Source organism: Gossypium raimondii, chromosome 1 (genome assembly GCF_025698545.1).
Source record: "Gossypium raimondii isolate GPD5lz chromosome 1, ASM2569854v1, whole genome shotgun sequence".
Classification (NCBI taxonomy): Eukaryota; Viridiplantae; Streptophyta; class Magnoliopsida; order Malvales; family Malvaceae; genus Gossypium; species Gossypium raimondii.
Window position 1 is genome coordinate 5,700,086 of NC_068565.1, and position 16,420 is coordinate 5,716,505.

The following is a 16,420-nucleotide window of genomic DNA, read 5'->3' on the forward strand; positions in this document are numbered from 1 at the left end:
TTTTATTTAATTATTCATCAACTTTGGTCCTCATATGGTTGTGGTGAAGTCACCGGACTAATTGATCGCGGTGTGTTTAACTACAGTTAATGTAAAAATAGAGATAATCACGAGATTAAATGGTGTAGTGTAAAATAAAAGAAAGTTAAAACGTAACTGGAAGTAAACATCCATCCAAAGGGGTGCTTAGCTTTAACTAGGGGTAAGACTAAAAAATTATTTTGAAGGGTTGAAATGTAAGTTCACCATTTTAATAGTATATAATTTTATAGCTTTTAAAGTATTAAATAAAATTTTTATAATTTCAAAGGTAAATACAATTGTACTTTTACTAATTTAAAATTTTAAAAGAACTAAATAAAAAACTTTATTTTAAGGAGCCTGACTTTAACTCAATTAATATAATTGTTGTTACGCTAATAAGGAGAACATAAATTACTCGTGTTTAAATACGTTTTTTTCTTTGGTTTAAGAGTTCGGGTCAAAAGGTATAACTAAAAATTCGTATTGCATAAAAAGAATCACGAGATTAAATTTTATCCGGAAAAATCGAGTGAATTTTTTAAGATTTAATTCGATATGATTATAATTATTTGATATTTGAAACAAAGCATCAAATTTTTTGGCGGTATTTATAATAAATAGGTTGGTAGAAAAGAAGTAAATATAAAAATAGTGGAGAAAAAGGGGATAGAAATGGCGGCAAAAGGACAGGGTTTTTGGGAGGGAGAAATGGCGTAGAGTGGAGGAAAAGGCTGCATATTTAGAAGGCATATTCTTGAATTCCCCCATGCAATTATGCTTTCAATTTTCAGCACATTTTTTGGGATGTGGGGTCCACCCTCAACTATCACCTCATTCAATTGCTGAATTGTTTCTTATTTTAGTTTAATTTAAATCTTAAGATATTCGATTTTTTTTGCTTTTATAAAATATATTTTTAACCAAAAACAAGTCCTTATGAATGTCAAGTCTTAAGCTCAACTCTTTCCCCTATATATTTCATATATTTCATAGTTTGAACATTATATAATTTGTTTAATGATTATACTGTATTTAAAAACATACTAAAGGAAAAAAAAAAGGAGGTGGGAAAGGGGGGGGGGTCTTAATATTGTATGAAGTAATGATGGGAACATCAAATAAACTATTATGCATTTGTTAATTAGAGTGGGAACTGATTGGACCACCAGTCAGAAGCTAATTTGATAAATTTAATTTCAACTCCTAGATTAATTGCTTAATTATTATTTTAAGATAGAAAGCTAAGCCATTTTGAGCAAAGGTGAAGTGGTCATGGGTTCTTTATATATATATATATATATATATTTCTTTTTAATTATAAACCCTACAAGACAAGAAAGATTTATATATATATATATATATTCATAATAATCATTCAACCTTTTAAAAAGTCTACTAAATTTCATCTCTATTGTTGCACAACTTTATCCTACATCAATTTCAACCTTATCCAGTACAAATGTTGGATCTAAATTATATGCATTAAGAAAAACTTTTTATGGATATTATTTTATAAAAGAAATTTTAGTTAAAATGACAAATTTGAGGTTTTTATGTTCTGGGTTAAGTTATATTACTATAAATTTATTTCGGTTTAAATTGATTTTTATAGATTTTATATATAATAATATTTATTATTCTTTAAATAGAAGAGTTTTATTTAACTCATCACCTTACCAAAAAATTTAAATATAATATGTATACACGTGTTAATAGATATAAAGAACTCATTAAAACCTGTTATTTTAAAAATTGAAAGGTTAAAATGGCTTAAATTGAAAAATAGCTGAAAATGGCTAAAGAAAAGGAGATAAAAGAGGATACAAGCGAAAGAAATGAAATAGTAGAAAGTGTAGTTAACAAGGTATCTTTCTTCCTTCTCCACCTCGTAGTACTAATTATTTGCTTCAATGTGCAAAGTTGAGACCAGATTCTTTCGCTTTATTAAGGCCTAATAAAAAAACCCCAAAGTTGGATTTATTGTGCTGGATTTTGTCCATTTCCCAAGGCTACCTACACCCCCCATCTTCAACTTCCTCTTTCCTTCATCTATCCCTTATTTTATCTTATGTTATATACATTGTTATGGTATTTATTTTAGTATTCCTTTACTCAGTAAGGATCAATGAACTTGGGCATTAGTTCGAGTGCTGAAATGAGTTTAGGTGACTTACGTAGAAGGGTCATGATTATTCCTCCGGCTGCTTTCAACCTAGTCTTTAGGTCCAATTTCATCTCAATTTATTTTAATCGATAAAATATATCACAAAGTAGTTTTATTTTTCAAAACAAAAGAATTAATCCTAGTAAAAGTATCATGAAGATTTATGTATTAGGAGTTGAATATTATATTTTATTCATTCTACTCAAAAGATGAGTAAATTAATTTTATACGTTAAATCAAAGAATAAAAATCGTTTTATTAAAAATTTCATCTATTTCTATTGTTAAAAACTTATCATTGTATGTATGTCAACATGAGATACACGTAGTCATATGTTATTATCTAATTATTCATCAATCACGTCATTTTTTAATGGTCTAGATGGATGAATTTTTTAACAAATAAGACCAAATTATTCTTTGATCTTATGTACATAACTAATTTATTTATTTTTTAGTAAAAAGAGTAAAATATAATCTAACTTTTAGTTTAGAGTTTTCCATGATACTTTTACAACCTAAGCTGTGTAGCTCAATAAATCAGGTCTTCAGCAATCAACTACACGTCTGGGCCCTGGCTGAACTAGCGCATGGGCAAGTAAAAGCTCTCCCAGAAACCCTTCTTGGCCACCAGGTAACCAACTACAAGCCACCAAATGCAATCACTGCTGTATGGATAGATGAACCATTTTTTGTTCAAGTACTAATAGATGTCAGTACCGATTTGATAATCTAGATGTTCAAAATTCAAACAAGGTGATCAAGAACTTCTCTACTTTCTTTGTACCCTCCTACTAAGCATAAGCCAAATCTATGCTCTTTGCTTATATGTTTTAGCATGTTTCAATGTTTGTGCACAAACAGATCATCATCGACATGAAACATGAACGACAAGCAAGTATTGAGATGATCCAAAACTAAATAAGGTACAATTAAGTTTAGAAGATTGATTGTATGTATAAGCTTCAAAGCAATTTTTTATGGGATAAATGCTTCAGTATACAAATGTAAATATCATATATAAGCCATAGAGAAAAACTGACGGTAACCTTGTCATAATTGATTCCTCAGCTTGGTTATTTGCGAGCTTCAACTTTCTTCTGTTCTCTCACTGTAAGGGCAAATAGAAATAGTATCAGCTTCGACTGATATTGCAAATACAGATGTAGTGCAGGCCTATTCTGATACCAATTTTTGATATCAGAAAACTTGGGGAGTAAATAACTAACCAGAACGAAGCATAACAAAGAGGAATAAAAAGTTCGTATTATAATATAAAGATGAGACAACAATTGGCAAGAACCATACCAGCCTTCTCTTCCTCTCTCTTCTTAGCAGCCTCTGCCCGTTGTTTCCTTATCAGGGCTAAGCGCTCTGCAATAGTAATTAAGTAAAAATCAGTAAAACAATAGAACAAAATTTGTACAAGAGGCGTGTATCACTGCAGTCATCGGAAATGGAAAAAACAAAGGAGTTAAGCTTGTTAGCCGAAAGCACAACAGCGCTTATGAGACATCAAGGTGATACTGTGATATTATACTATATACTCAGTTGCAGGGGAGTTTGCCCTTACCAAATAGGAGAAACCAACTCATTTGTACCATACATGAAAACCAGCAATATTTATCTCTTAAACCTCTTCCTTCTCAATGCATCCATTAGAGACGGTTTAGATTGCTAAAGAAAATAGCAGTTTTGAAAATCTAACATACAAGAGACTTTCCATCCTCGGCTTTTGTTTGGTGCAGCTTTCCATCACCATTAGCAGATCATAATAGTTTTACACAATTTACCACCTCAGAATTTAAGCACTTATAGCACTTACGGCAGGAAGAAACCAGTTTATTTTTTTAAAAAAATCCCAGGGAAAAGATCTTATTCTTCTTACACACCTTTCCTTAGATTCCTGCAACCTTTAAGACTGGTACTAAAATCATGTTACCTTTACATACCCACCTCAGCAATCAAACATGAGTATTTTATCAACACCTCAATGCTCCATATAACATTTCTAACCACTTAAGTCCAGGGACAATTGTCATTGTCTAAGCAATGAGGCGCCTTTTAAAAACTAGGGTGCCTTGACCAGGGATTCAAATGAACTATAGTCAATGAACATAATTTCAACCTCAGCTACAAGTCTGAATTCAGTTAACCAAAAAGAATTAAATCAGTCCCACAGAGGACACAGAAAAAGCCATGTCGAAGTATCATAATATTTGCAAGGGCTGCCAAACACTAAATTTAGGTTACAATACTGTACAACCACTCAATTTAAGTTACCTAAATCCTTTCTTGCTTGTTCAGTTTTCCCTTGTTCCTGCAGCTTCATATATCGTTCATGTGCCTTTTGCTTTTCTATTTCCTCTCTGCAGTCATAAACATTAAAATAAGAGCACAACCAAGCTGGTCTCAAAGGAAATAACCAATTAAAGACATAAGGTATTGATGTTATAATTCAACATGATGCTAATATAAAAGATATAGTCTGTAAACACCAGGAAGTTATAGGCATATGGGACATGATTTCAACTTTGAGGTAACAAATTTTAAACCCCGCAGTTGGTAGAGTTACTGAGAAGGATTTACACGTATAGCAAATCTACATCATATATTTGTTAGTTGTGGGAAATCTTTCCCTTACCAAAAGAGACTAAAATTTAATGTCCAAAAGTCTATTACCTTTTCAGCCTCAAAGTTATCCCACAAATGCAACTTAACACAACAAAAGAACTACTATGTTATATCAATTCTAGATTCAACAAAAGCAGAAAGAGTTAACAGTGCTTCATCAAAATAAAACTGGTCCAACAAAGTGAATTATTGAACTATATATGAATCAACAATGATAATAATTTCTTTTTTCCTTTATGTGATATGACAGATAACTATTACTAAACCAAAATGCCAATTATTATAAACTAGTAAAAGCATTTAAGCAATCAAAAGTTGACCCAGATGCACACGATAAAGCAACGATCAGTCAAATTTGATAAAGAGAGAGAACTAGAATCACAAACCTTTCACGCCTTGATAGTTCAGTTGTTTTGCCCATCTGGAACATATAATTTCAATTACTCTACAGTTATAAATTCATATATAAATCCAGATTTTGTGCAGCAGAGGAGCATTTGTCAAACTTACAACAAGATCTTTAGCTTTGACATTCTTTCGTTTGGCCAAATTTGGATTCTCAATCTCAATAAGCCCTTGGGTCCCTTTTCGTTTCTGCCATAATGTCACCAACATCAAACAGGAAGTATAAAAGTTAAATAACACAACAAGAACTCATAGCAAATGGAAACAGTGCCCATTATATTATACTGTAAAGGTACAAAATGTAATGACCTCAGGCTCTTCTTCTACTTCCTCTTCAGACCGTTCTTCTTCTTCCTCCACTTCAGCTTCTTCCTAGAATGAAAGATAAATATTATCTCATTTACCAAGTTTAAATGAAGTACTACAACGGATACACATCCCTAAAAGGGAAGAAAGAAAAGCATAAAAAGGAAAATTAAAATTTCCAATTAAACACTCGACATAACCGACTGTGAAGCATCAAAAAGATAACAGAACAAACATCATCAACTTAGGTGATAAATTTATTGCAATCATTCAATATTAATTTACTGTCACTATATATGTCAAATTTAGATTTACTGACAATTACAGCAATTTAAATGTGACAACCAAAAGATAAGTCTTCACACATAAAAATTCCAATTCCATATCAATATCTCTTTAAGAATACATTCCAAAAGAGATGAAATTACGTGACTTAAAATAGCCCAAACAGCCAAAACTCATTAAATTACAACAGTCAAACCTGTCATCCACCCAGGGGCGAATCTAGGGGGGTGGCAGGGGCCCCGGCCCCCCAAAATGGAAAATTTTCCATTTTGGCCCTTTAAAATTTTTAAAATTTTAAATTATTAAAGGTAAAATTGCACTTTGACCCCCTAAAAATGAAAAAAATTTGATTTAATCCTTTAAAAATTATATTTTTGCTATCGTACAAATTACAATTTAATTTCGGCCTTCTCTAAAAAAATTTTCTGGCTTCGCCCCTGCATCCACCCTACATGAAAAGACAACCAACATAATTTGCACAAAAAATCAAGCAAATCATCAATTTTGGTTTGTCAAAGTAAAGTTTTAAGTATTTTCTCCTTCACAGAAATCACTATTAAGATTGAGATACATATACATATACATATACACTTCTTTTCAGGCAATATACAGCAACAATACATAATACATGATAACAACAAACAAATTACAAGAAGAATCAACAAAATTCATAAGTGAATCAACTTGTTAAAATTAGCATAAAAATCTTACCTTCTTAAAAGTACGGGGACGAGCAGAGCTACCAGCAACTGCAACCATTAGAACATTTAAGGAAAACAAAAAAACAAAACAGGTGAAATTAATAAAAGTTATAAAAGAAAAATATATAGTTTCTTATTTTTGTCTAAGAATTTGACTCAAAGTTCCCAAGTTATTCATGCATTAAAGGCGGAATCATTCCCAAGTTCATACGAAGCTAAAACTTAAAATTTAAAAGTATAAATTTCTCCCTTTTCTTTTCTCTACGTAGCACCTAAAAGATCACACACACAAAATAAATAAATAAAATCAAAATCAATACGGTAGAGCTAATAATCCAGCAACTGAAAGCTTGGTTAGATCCGATGCCAGGGAACCGCATAGAAAATACGTACAAGTATATCATGCAAAGGACTTCAAAAAAGTAAATAAATACGAAGAAAGGGAAAAGAACAAAAGAGATAGTGGCGCACGGAGCTCTTCGGGAGTAGAGAAATGGCGGTGCCCGGTTGGTTTGCCCTTGAATTTCCCTCTTCCCATTTTGTCGTTTTTTGATCACAGAGAGAAGGAGGAAGAAGAAGCTAAAAGTGAGAGTGAGGATTTCATTTTTATTATTATAATAAAAGTTTATGCCTTTTGAATTAGATTCTTCAGAATCTGTTTTTCCACTGTCAATTTTTGTATATATACCCATATAAACTTTTTTCCTTTTTGTCAAACAAGCCTTTGCACACTTCCAGAAGGCCGATACCTTAGCTATTCCTATTATCTCTATTTATATCAATATTTTAGTTAGATTATTATTGTAGTCGAAGTGTTTTATTTGTGGTTGTTATGATTAAATTGTAGTTCATTTTAATTTTTCTTTTTTGATAACGTCAATTAAATTTAGACTACATCTTTATATCAATATTTTAGTTAGGTTATTATTTCGAGCAAACCGTTATGGTGAAATCGATAGACACGTTGCTCTTAAGAAGCAATGCTAGAGCATCTCGGTTCGAGTTCGAGTGGCAGCATAATATCTTCTAAAAGAGGCTTGGGGTTCCATTTTAATTAGTTTTAGTTCTTAATAAATATGTACTTATACTTTAATCATGTTACTAAATTGTTTTCTGTTTTTTTAAATAATGTCTTCTTTATGTTAACATTTTATTCCAATATAAATTATAATTTTGGGAGATTATTAATGTGAATTAAGTATATGAAATATAAATTAATTATTTTGGTTTAAAAACCCACTTTAAATTCATAACCTTTGAAAATCTAAATAGCATATATGGAGGAATAAAATGGAGATATGGTTTGAAAAGAAAGGACTCCTTTGGCCATAAATATTCCAATTCCTAGAAAATGCCAATTGGAATTCTCACCTTTCAGAATCTCACTTTGTTTCAGTATCAACTTCCTGTTTTCTTTTTGTTAATTGATATTAATTTAGTTGTAAATTTATCAAAATGAAAGACTTATTAAATTAGAATTAACATGTTATTTACTTTGAAAGGTTCTATTTTCTCAAAGTCCCTATCTTAATATTGCTTCCAAGTTATAATGAAAGCCCTTTTAAATTTTGGACTCGTTTTGTTATTAATTAAGAGTTATTATTATTCATAGCAATGAGTTATGTTTCTTTTCTTTTTTGTTAGTGAAAGTTGCATTACTTAATTAATAATAATATATCATAATTATTATTAAAATTATTATGTTTATTACTAAAATATGTGACTGTCCGTTTGAATAGTTATGTCTCTATGTAGAGACATGAGAACTCTTATAAATAAGAGTTAAAATTCATTTGTTTGGTACACCAAAACATAGAAACTTTTGTTTTGCACACCAAAATATAAATGGGAGCGAATAAAACTTAAAATAAAGTGACATTTATACACTCGCTGACGCCTTTGTTAATTTCTCACAAGTCCATTTTTATCTATGCATACCAATAGTTTTAAGGTTCAGTGTCACAATTTATGAGAAATTAAAGGTGTGCATGTTCATTGTGCATTCACATGCCACTACTATCATGGTACCATGAGGAAGACTATCAACAATAAAGCCACATTGATGTCGGTGATCTTATTAAAAAGGATTTTTTATGAGGAGAAAATGTATGTTAAGTTTATTATTTTTTACCCATATTGCAACAGTCAGATTTTAATAGTTAAATTATACCAATATTAATTATGTTATGGAAAAGTATGATTGTCTCATGGATTATTATATATTTGATAGAAACTAAATTCTAATTTACCATTTGCATGATATTTTAACATGCATAATTTTTGTATAAAATTATATAATATAGATGGATGTATGGTTGCAAAAGGAACTATTAATGGACCGAAACAATACTTTTTGCTTCATTCTTCTAAATCAATAGTTTATTAATGGATTAATTTTTATAAAGCCAAATTCTAGTTTATTATATACATGATATTTTACATGCTACATAATTATATAATATATATGATATGCATATGTTTTACAATCATGAAAATGAGAAAGGAAGTTAATGAAATTTTTAAGCACGGTTGGTGCGTTAAACCGAAAATATATGTTTGTTCGGTGATTACAAATCCAAATAATCATGTTTATTTGGTAAACTTCTAAATATGAAAGGTTATGACTATTTAAAAGGTACTTATGTTCTTATCAGTACATTATATATAGATGTTTGGTTGGAGTTGAAATAATTAATTTATTTCATCCAAATTGTAAGTTAAAATTTTTCATTACAAAAGCTTTCATTATTTCTCATGAACTTGAGATATTTGATAATTTTATTATTCAAATCATGATTTTAAGTGTTATTTACGAGACATTATTTAAGTGTATTAATTGATGAATGATACACTAATACAATGCGAATCATCTTAGTTGATTTAAAATAACCATAACCTAAATGGTTTTATATTTCATCACACCTTTTTTTAGCCTATATTATAAACTTTGGATTAGAAGTAGTTTCGACAAGAAATGAAATAAGTCGCACACAATTTGCATTATCACAGCTTGATTTTTAGTGATACCTAAAAAGACAGTTTCGGAATCTCATTTTCATAAACTGAGTCCGTAAATATTAAAATATTAATATTTACGGGATTAATATAAAAATGTATTGATGTTTGGTCAATCAATTTTGTCAATTAAATAGTTAATTTAGGCTCAAGGACTAAATCGTAAAAGTTCAATCGCTATAGATTTTTAATTGACAAAAGGCTCGAGGACTTAAATGACAATTAACCAAAAGGTCAAAATGGAACCAAAGTTAAAGTTAATGGATGATGATATCAAACTTCATTAGTTATAGTTAACAGGAGGATTAAATTAAATTAAATTAAATAATTTAAAGTAATTAAACTTAATAATTAAATAAAAAGCTAAAATAATTTTGTTTGTAAAGTTAGAGGGTCAAAAAGTAATTAAACCTTTTAAATATGTTCCACTTAAATTGAATGTACAAGATTTTGATTTAAGCTTGAGCAAAAGGAGAAAAGATCAAAAACGGTGCCACTTTGCTGGCTTTAGTTTTTTAAACCGTTTACCGTTTATTTCTAGCCCGCGTTAATCATAATTTTCTCATCACCTTTCTAGACCTTTCTGTATCTATATTTTAAAAATTATATATACATATAATTTGCTCTCTTTCTCCTTAAAATATTTATTCATCGATTCTCCAAATCAGTTTTAATTTCTGGGTTTTGAATCTCAAGCTATTCTCTCATTCATAAGGTAAAAGAAAAAACCCTCCTTTTTTTTCTGAAGAAAATTGGACAACATTGAATATTTTGTTATGTATTGTCGCGTTGATTATTTGATCAACTCAAGTAACAGAGTCGAATAGTTTTATTAGGGTTTTTTTTCTTAATTTTTGGATTGATGCTTTTTTTCTTGTTTTGGAATCTAATCGCATCATTTATTGATTGCTGATAACAGATTTAAGGTGTTCTCCTTTTTTCTCTGAAAAAATGGGGAAAAGGAAGTCGAGGGCAAAGCCACCACCTAAGAAGAGAATGGACAAGCTTGATACTGTTTTCAGTTGTCCCTTTTGCAACCATGGAACCGGTGTTGAATGCCGCTTGTTGGTTTTCACTTTTTTTACTCTTTGTTGATTCTTGCTTTGATGTTTTCAAGAAACATACATATGATTTTAGCTAGGGTGAATGTTATTAATTGCTTTGCACCCAGATTTTGTTCTATTTGAATTGGAATTAGTGGAATTGGGATGGGGGCCTTAGCACTTTAATCAACGGATTGGTACTTCAATTTCTAAAAATAAGGGGGGGGGGTGCTAAGTGAGATTTAGTTTCTAGAATTTATGTTTTTGTTTCTTGGGGAACTTAGGGTTTGATTTGGTTTGGTTTTAGGGATATGAAGAACTTGATTGGTGAAGCAATTTGTAGGATTTGTCAAGAAAGCTTTTGCACCACCATTACAGGTATGTTAATTTGCTGCTGCATTGATTCCACAATTTACATTATCATCATTCATCAAAGTTCATGTCTCATATCTTTTCCCAAAGTTTCTCTTGTACCTATCACTTTCAAGAAAATTTGGTTCACCTAAACCTTTATATAAGTGATGTCAAAACAAAACTTCAGAAGCATATGAATATGTCACCTGTTAGTCAAACTATAAATCATAAAGATATGAGTGGTTTAGATGTTGATTTTTATTGTTAGAGTTAATGATGGCCGGTTATAAGTAAAATGGTTTTGCGTTCTAATAGGTTTATGGAACGTCAAGTTACCAAATTAAAACTGAATAGAAGAAGGGGTTTCGGTTTTTGTGTTTTCATTTTCGTTTTCGTTTTCTGTAGCATAGTCTAGTTCTTGCTGATGTATCATGTTGGGAAGGTCGGTTTCTGGATTCTTTGTGAATGAAATTAGTCCTGAGAATGTTATGATGGTGAAGGGATCCTTTTATATTTGTTTGCTGATTCCATTGCAGTATGTTTTAGTGGTTTATTAAGTCTCTTTGTTGTACATTGACTTCCATTACTGTGATTTTGTGTAATTATCTAAGATATTGTCATTCTTTTCTTCTGGTTCTGCAGCTTTGACAGAACCTATAGACATGTAAGTAACAATCAACATGAATCCAGTTGGTGATTCATCTTATTATCATTCAACTTTGTTGTTCCTAACTTGGCTTCTTTCATTACAGATACAGTGAATGGATCGATGAATGTGAAAAGGTCAACAACTTTGAAGACCACGATGCTTAGGAAACATTGAGTGCCTATGTTTTTGCTACACTGTTGGAAGAAAAGTCCATGAAACCAAAAGAAAAGATCTTTTTAATGGAATGGATATACTTGAATCCGACTTCATGGTTATTATTTTCTGATGAAACTGTTGAAGTTGAATGTACAATGCAATGTTTTCCTGCTAGTTCCTTGACAAATCTAATTGGAGATCAAGACGAGAACATTTGTGTAGTGTTAGATCTTTTTCCTTTTCTTTTAGGTACAAAGATGGCAGCTGCACTTGTCACTAAATCCATCCACCCCATCAACACATATGTATTTTATATTTAAATTTCAAACTCATTAAGCATGAAAAGTCCCCAAGTAATTTGCAATGCAGCTTGTCAATTCAAATCCTATAATCTTTAAAAATTTGAGATTATTGATATAAGATTCGAGTGATTCACATGGTATTGAAAGTTATCTAGTTAATTATTTTGTATTTGCGTTTTTTTTTTTATGTTGATTGACCCTACTAATGCAATTAATAATAGAATCATTAACAAAATACGATCAGATGTAAAGTAATTAAACGACTTAAGAGTTTTATCTTTCCAACTTTGAAAAGCAATGGGAGTTGACATGGATGGGAAGATTTTCTTGTAGTGGCCTCATGATTTATAACTCGAAGAGATTTAAGAATTACAAACCCTTTTTTAACCATGATTTGATATTCATTCAAGGAAAAAAGAAAAAAAATTAGGAGACGAACTCGTTTTGTAATTTAATAAATAAAATATTTTACCATACTTAAAACTCTTAAGATTTTATTACTGGATGAAACGATAATAAACATAGTATAAAACGCACGGGACTCACCTGATTTGGCGACAAAATTAGGGTCGAAAGTCGAAACCCAAACGAAGTAGTTCTTTCTTATTTTAATTTCTATCGCAATTTGTCAACTACTTATTTTTTTTTTTCAAAACAAAATCTTGACTTTCTTCTTCCTTTCTTTACCTCGTAGACACACTCCCAAAAACAGGGAAAAAAAAAAAAAAAAGAGCCTGCGCAAGGGGGAGTTGAGAGTTGGAATAGATGGGTCGGCCCCCTAGTAATGGTGGCCCTGCTTTCCGTTTCACCCAAACTGAGGTACCCTCCTTTTCAATTTATTACATTGCATGTATTTGAATATGGATGTTTGGATTTTCTTTTTTTAGTTCAAAATGTCGAAGGGATTAGTTAGATTGCTTGATTTATTCGATTTAGTTCTGGGTTTTTTTAATTTGTAAGTTGTTTGCTATTATTTTTTATCTTTGATTTCTTGGGGTTGTCTTGATAGTTTGTTTAATAGTGAGCTTAGGTATTATCTTTCTTTGTTAATGGTAGCATTAGCTCTTGCTTGGAATTACTCTTATGTACTAAATGCCTTGGGCTTCTTTAAGGTTTTCAACTTTATTAATCTAGCTTGTGCTCTTAGTTTCGTGTGGGAAGGGGATTAGCCCCGGAGTAGGCTTTGGATATCCCCTGACAGTATCACCAAAACTGGAAAAATAGTATACAAATTGGGAACTCTGATGTGGGAATTAAATGAAAATTCCTAGTAGGTAATGTTCTTGATGGCAGTAGAATCAAAAGGGGCAATTTTGGTAGCAAGATTTTCCTGGTTTTAAGGTGTAATGCCCTTTTAATCACAGCATGGATGGGAAACATGTGCTCGCTGCAAATAGTTTTTGGTATGAGGTCTATTTATTCTGACTATTCTGAGGCAAAAGTAATTTTTAATCAGCTGCTTCTTTGGTTATCACTGAAGGTCATACTGGAATCCTGGTGTATTTGAGATAAGTAGTATAGTTGTTTGTTAATCATATTCCTCCCGCATTCTCTAAAGAATGGGTTTGTGACTTAATCTCTACATCCAGGTTGCAGGTATGGAGACTGTTCTCCAAGAGCATCATAATCAAATGCCAGCTCGGGAAATCCTTGAAAGTCTGGCGGAGAAGTTCAGGTGTGCATTAATTTCCTTGAAAGCATAATGTAATGCGGCATGATGTATAATTCTTTACTGTAAGGAAATTTCTTTTGGTTGTAGTGAATCAACAGAACGGAAAGGGAGGACTATTGTGCAGTTTAAGCAAGTAAGAACTTGATTTGATTTTTTGTGTATTGAGGAAATATTTGAAGTCCTTTACTCTGGAAAGTTTTGTGTAGGTATGGAATTGGTTCCAAAATAGGCGCTATGCAATTAGGGCAAAATCAAGTAAGGTTCCTGGGAAGTTAAATGTTACATCTATGCCTCGGGATGATTCAAATCCTGTGAGAAATGTACTTCAACCTGTTGCTGCTCCCATGCCTCCCCCTATGGCTGCTCCAATGTCCACTGCTATGCCAGCCACTACAGGTAGAATGGATTTTGATTCTGTCTTCGAAGTCTTGAAGGCCTCCTTTCTTTTTCCTAAATTTGGGATTAATAATTGGATGCTTCACAGTCCATTTAGTTATTTATCTGAAATATGGAAGAAGTACACATTGTTTAGCTGTGTTCCTATGTCTTTAAATGTGATGCATAAGATTACTAGTATTTGTATCATCCGTCATATATGTTAGTTTAATGGTTCCTTAAACTGTTTATTACTAATCATTAGGTTAGATTTTTAAGATACATTAAGGGAGGATTCTGCTTATTCTACTATTAGCCGTGCTTTTTTCTCATCTCTAACTATATGTTGATAATTTTACTTTTGAGGGAGGAATTTTACTAATCTCTACCTCAGAAGCTTGTGTTTATGAAAAACAAATGTAAGTGATTAAGCAGCCTAATTAATAAGTGTTTAAAGATACTAGAGTTCTACTTCATTTTGGGGCTTCCGTATTATCCTCTTTGTATCATCTCACTTTAGACTGATTGCTCTCATTTTCTTTGCCCAGTTCCTGTTGCCACAAGGCATATGTCAGAATCTTTCATGGAGTTTGAAGCTAAATCTTCAAGGGATGGTGCGTGGTAAGTTTGCGATTTGGATTGGGAAGTTTGGAGGCCGAATATTACCTTCATCTCATATAAATTTTGTTCTCTGGTAAACAAATTATTTTCAATTAACTCAATTTCTTAATCTCTATTTTTCAGGTATGATGTTGCAACCTTTTTGGCCCATAGATATATGGAAACAGGTGATCCGGTAGGTTTTCAGCTCAATGTTACTGCATACGCTGCTGCTAGTGCTTATTTAATATTGCACGAGTTACATATATTACCTAGTCTAACTATTCTCCTCTTATTTCTTATGTTTTCCTGATCCCATCTTTCTTTTTTTTTTCCCCCTGAAATTGATTAGATACTTTTGAAAGTTGTCATCATTTCACCTTTTTCTGTTTCATTATTAAAATTTTAAAGGTTTATGAATAACTAAAGAATACCAAAATTTGCCATCCAAGAAAGAGAATTCCAAAATCATTTTGCTGTCTTTTGCAGGAAGTACAGGTTCGTTTTGCTGGCTTTGGACCTGAGGAGGATGAGTGGGTTAAAGTTCGCAAGCATCTCAGGCAACGGTCCCTCCCATGTGAAGCATCCGAGTGTGTTGCAGTTCTTCCCGGGGACCTTATTCTTTGTTTTCAGGTGGATTTCTGCTTACAACTGCCAATCAAAGATGACATGGAAGCAATCTTGAGAGAGTATATATATATTTCTTTTGATCAAACCTTTTCTCAGAAGTCATTTTTTCGAATGATTTCTATATTTTCAGGAAGGTAAAGACCAGGCCCTTTACTTTGATGCTCACGTCCTTGATGCGCAAAGGCGGAGGCATGATGTAAGAGGTTGTCGTTGTAGATTTTTGGTGCGATACGATCATGATCAATCTGAGGTATTAGTTAATTAAATTGCTCGATTATTGTTTTCACACTCACACACACAGGGCACAAACTATATATTGCATTGTTTGAGTCTTTTGCATATTCCATCCCTTAGGAAATTGTACCTTTGAGGAAGGTTTGCCGTCGGCCTGAAACCGATTACAGGCTGCAGCAACTGCATGCCTCAAGTAACACAGAGCAGAAACCTAGCACGAATCCTCCAACAGCCACCACTCCTGCCGAAATGATGCAGAAGCAGCGGAATCGAGATGTATCGAGGACACCAGCCCCAGTAGGAGTTTCCCATGCTAATGTTTCTTCCATAGCTGCACAAACTGCTAAGCCTGAATCTAAAAATGCTGCATTCACCACAACCATTGCTACCTGTACCCCTGCTCAAAACATGCAGGAATGAAAGTAATAGGTTAAGAGACTGATTTACAATGGGGCTAAGCTCCCCACTGAAACTCTAAGATTTTTTTTTCTTGTGGATATTATTCTGTAATTATTACAAGTTCATTAAAGTTTTAATTTTGTCTATGAAATTTGAGTTCGTTTTCTTAAAGGTGCTTGCTTGTGTCTAACTCATGGCAGTGGCTGGAATAAGTTAGGGTTGATTGAAATTTGTGTTTTCTGTTTTCAACATAGAACATATTTGGTAAATAATGTTGTTATGTATTTAAAAAAATAAAAACTTTAACTGCATCAAAATAACATTTTTTAAAAATAAATAAAAAATTGTTATCTAAGTAGTGTTGCATGTATCAGTTGAACTCTTTAATGGTAATGTGAATGTTATTTTTTAATCCTGAATTTAGTATGAGAGGATATAATTGAAAACAATAATTCAATGATTTTTTAATAGTT

At 31.8% G+C, this 16,420-nt stretch overlaps 3 protein-coding genes across 7 annotated transcripts; 2 read left to right on the plus strand and 1 right to left on the minus strand.

Annotated features, from left to right (window-relative positions):
- Positions 1–2,601: 2,601 nt before the first annotated feature.
- LOC105778623 (uncharacterized) lies at positions 2,602–7,148 on the minus strand. 3 transcript variants are annotated; one of them, XM_012602370.2, is made up of 9 exons: positions 6,990–7,148; positions 6,529–6,566; positions 5,536–5,598; positions 5,332–5,415; positions 5,208–5,242; positions 4,471–4,556; positions 3,496–3,561; positions 3,237–3,298; positions 2,602–2,852 (listed from the first exon to the last, which is right to left on the minus strand). In XM_012602370.2, the coding sequence occupies exons 1-8, from the start codon at positions 7,054–7,056 to the stop codon at positions 3,264–3,266; spliced, it is 474 nt and encodes a 157-aa protein (XP_012457824.1). In that variant the 5' UTR covers positions 7,057–7,148; the 3' UTR covers positions 2,602–2,852; positions 3,237–3,263. The 3 variants fall into 3 exon arrangements, with proteins under 3 accessions (XP_012457824.1, XP_012457815.1, XP_012457806.1); XM_012602361.2 differs by having other exon boundaries at positions 2,602–2,855; XM_012602352.2 differs by lacking the exon at positions 2,602–2,852 and having other exon boundaries at positions 3,095–3,298; positions 6,990–7,147.
- A 2,934-nt stretch (positions 7,149–10,082) lies between these two features.
- On the plus strand, positions 10,083–12,126 carry LOC105778652 (transcription elongation factor 1 homolog). Of its 2 annotated transcripts, XM_052627584.1 has the most exons (5): positions 10,083–10,248; positions 10,453–10,597; positions 10,884–10,954; positions 11,573–11,594; positions 11,683–12,126. In XM_052627584.1, exons 2-5 carry the CDS (start codon positions 10,485–10,487, stop codon positions 11,741–11,743), a joined length of 267 nt encoding a protein of 88 aa, XP_052483544.1. In that variant the 5' UTR covers positions 10,083–10,248; positions 10,453–10,484; the 3' UTR covers positions 11,744–12,126. The 2 variants fall into 2 exon arrangements, with proteins under 2 accessions (XP_052483544.1, XP_052483549.1); XM_052627589.1 differs by lacking the exon at positions 11,573–11,594.
- Positions 12,127–12,633: 507 nt separating this feature from the next.
- Positions 12,634–16,118, plus strand: LOC105778671 (protein SAWADEE HOMEODOMAIN HOMOLOG 2). Of its 2 annotated transcripts, XM_052630740.1 has the most exons (10): positions 12,634–12,856; positions 13,494–13,517; positions 13,627–13,712; positions 13,797–13,842; positions 13,916–14,105; positions 14,633–14,705; positions 14,829–14,880; positions 15,174–15,317; positions 15,445–15,564; positions 15,669–16,118. In XM_052630740.1, exons 1-10 carry the CDS (start codon positions 12,803–12,805, stop codon positions 15,966–15,968), a joined length of 1,089 nt encoding a protein of 362 aa, XP_052486700.1. In that variant the 5' UTR covers positions 12,634–12,802; the 3' UTR covers positions 15,969–16,118. The 2 variants fall into 2 exon arrangements, with proteins under 2 accessions (XP_052486700.1, XP_052486704.1); XM_052630744.1 differs by lacking the exon at positions 13,494–13,517 and having other exon boundaries at positions 12,639–12,856.
- Positions 16,119–16,420: the final 302 nt, after the last annotated feature.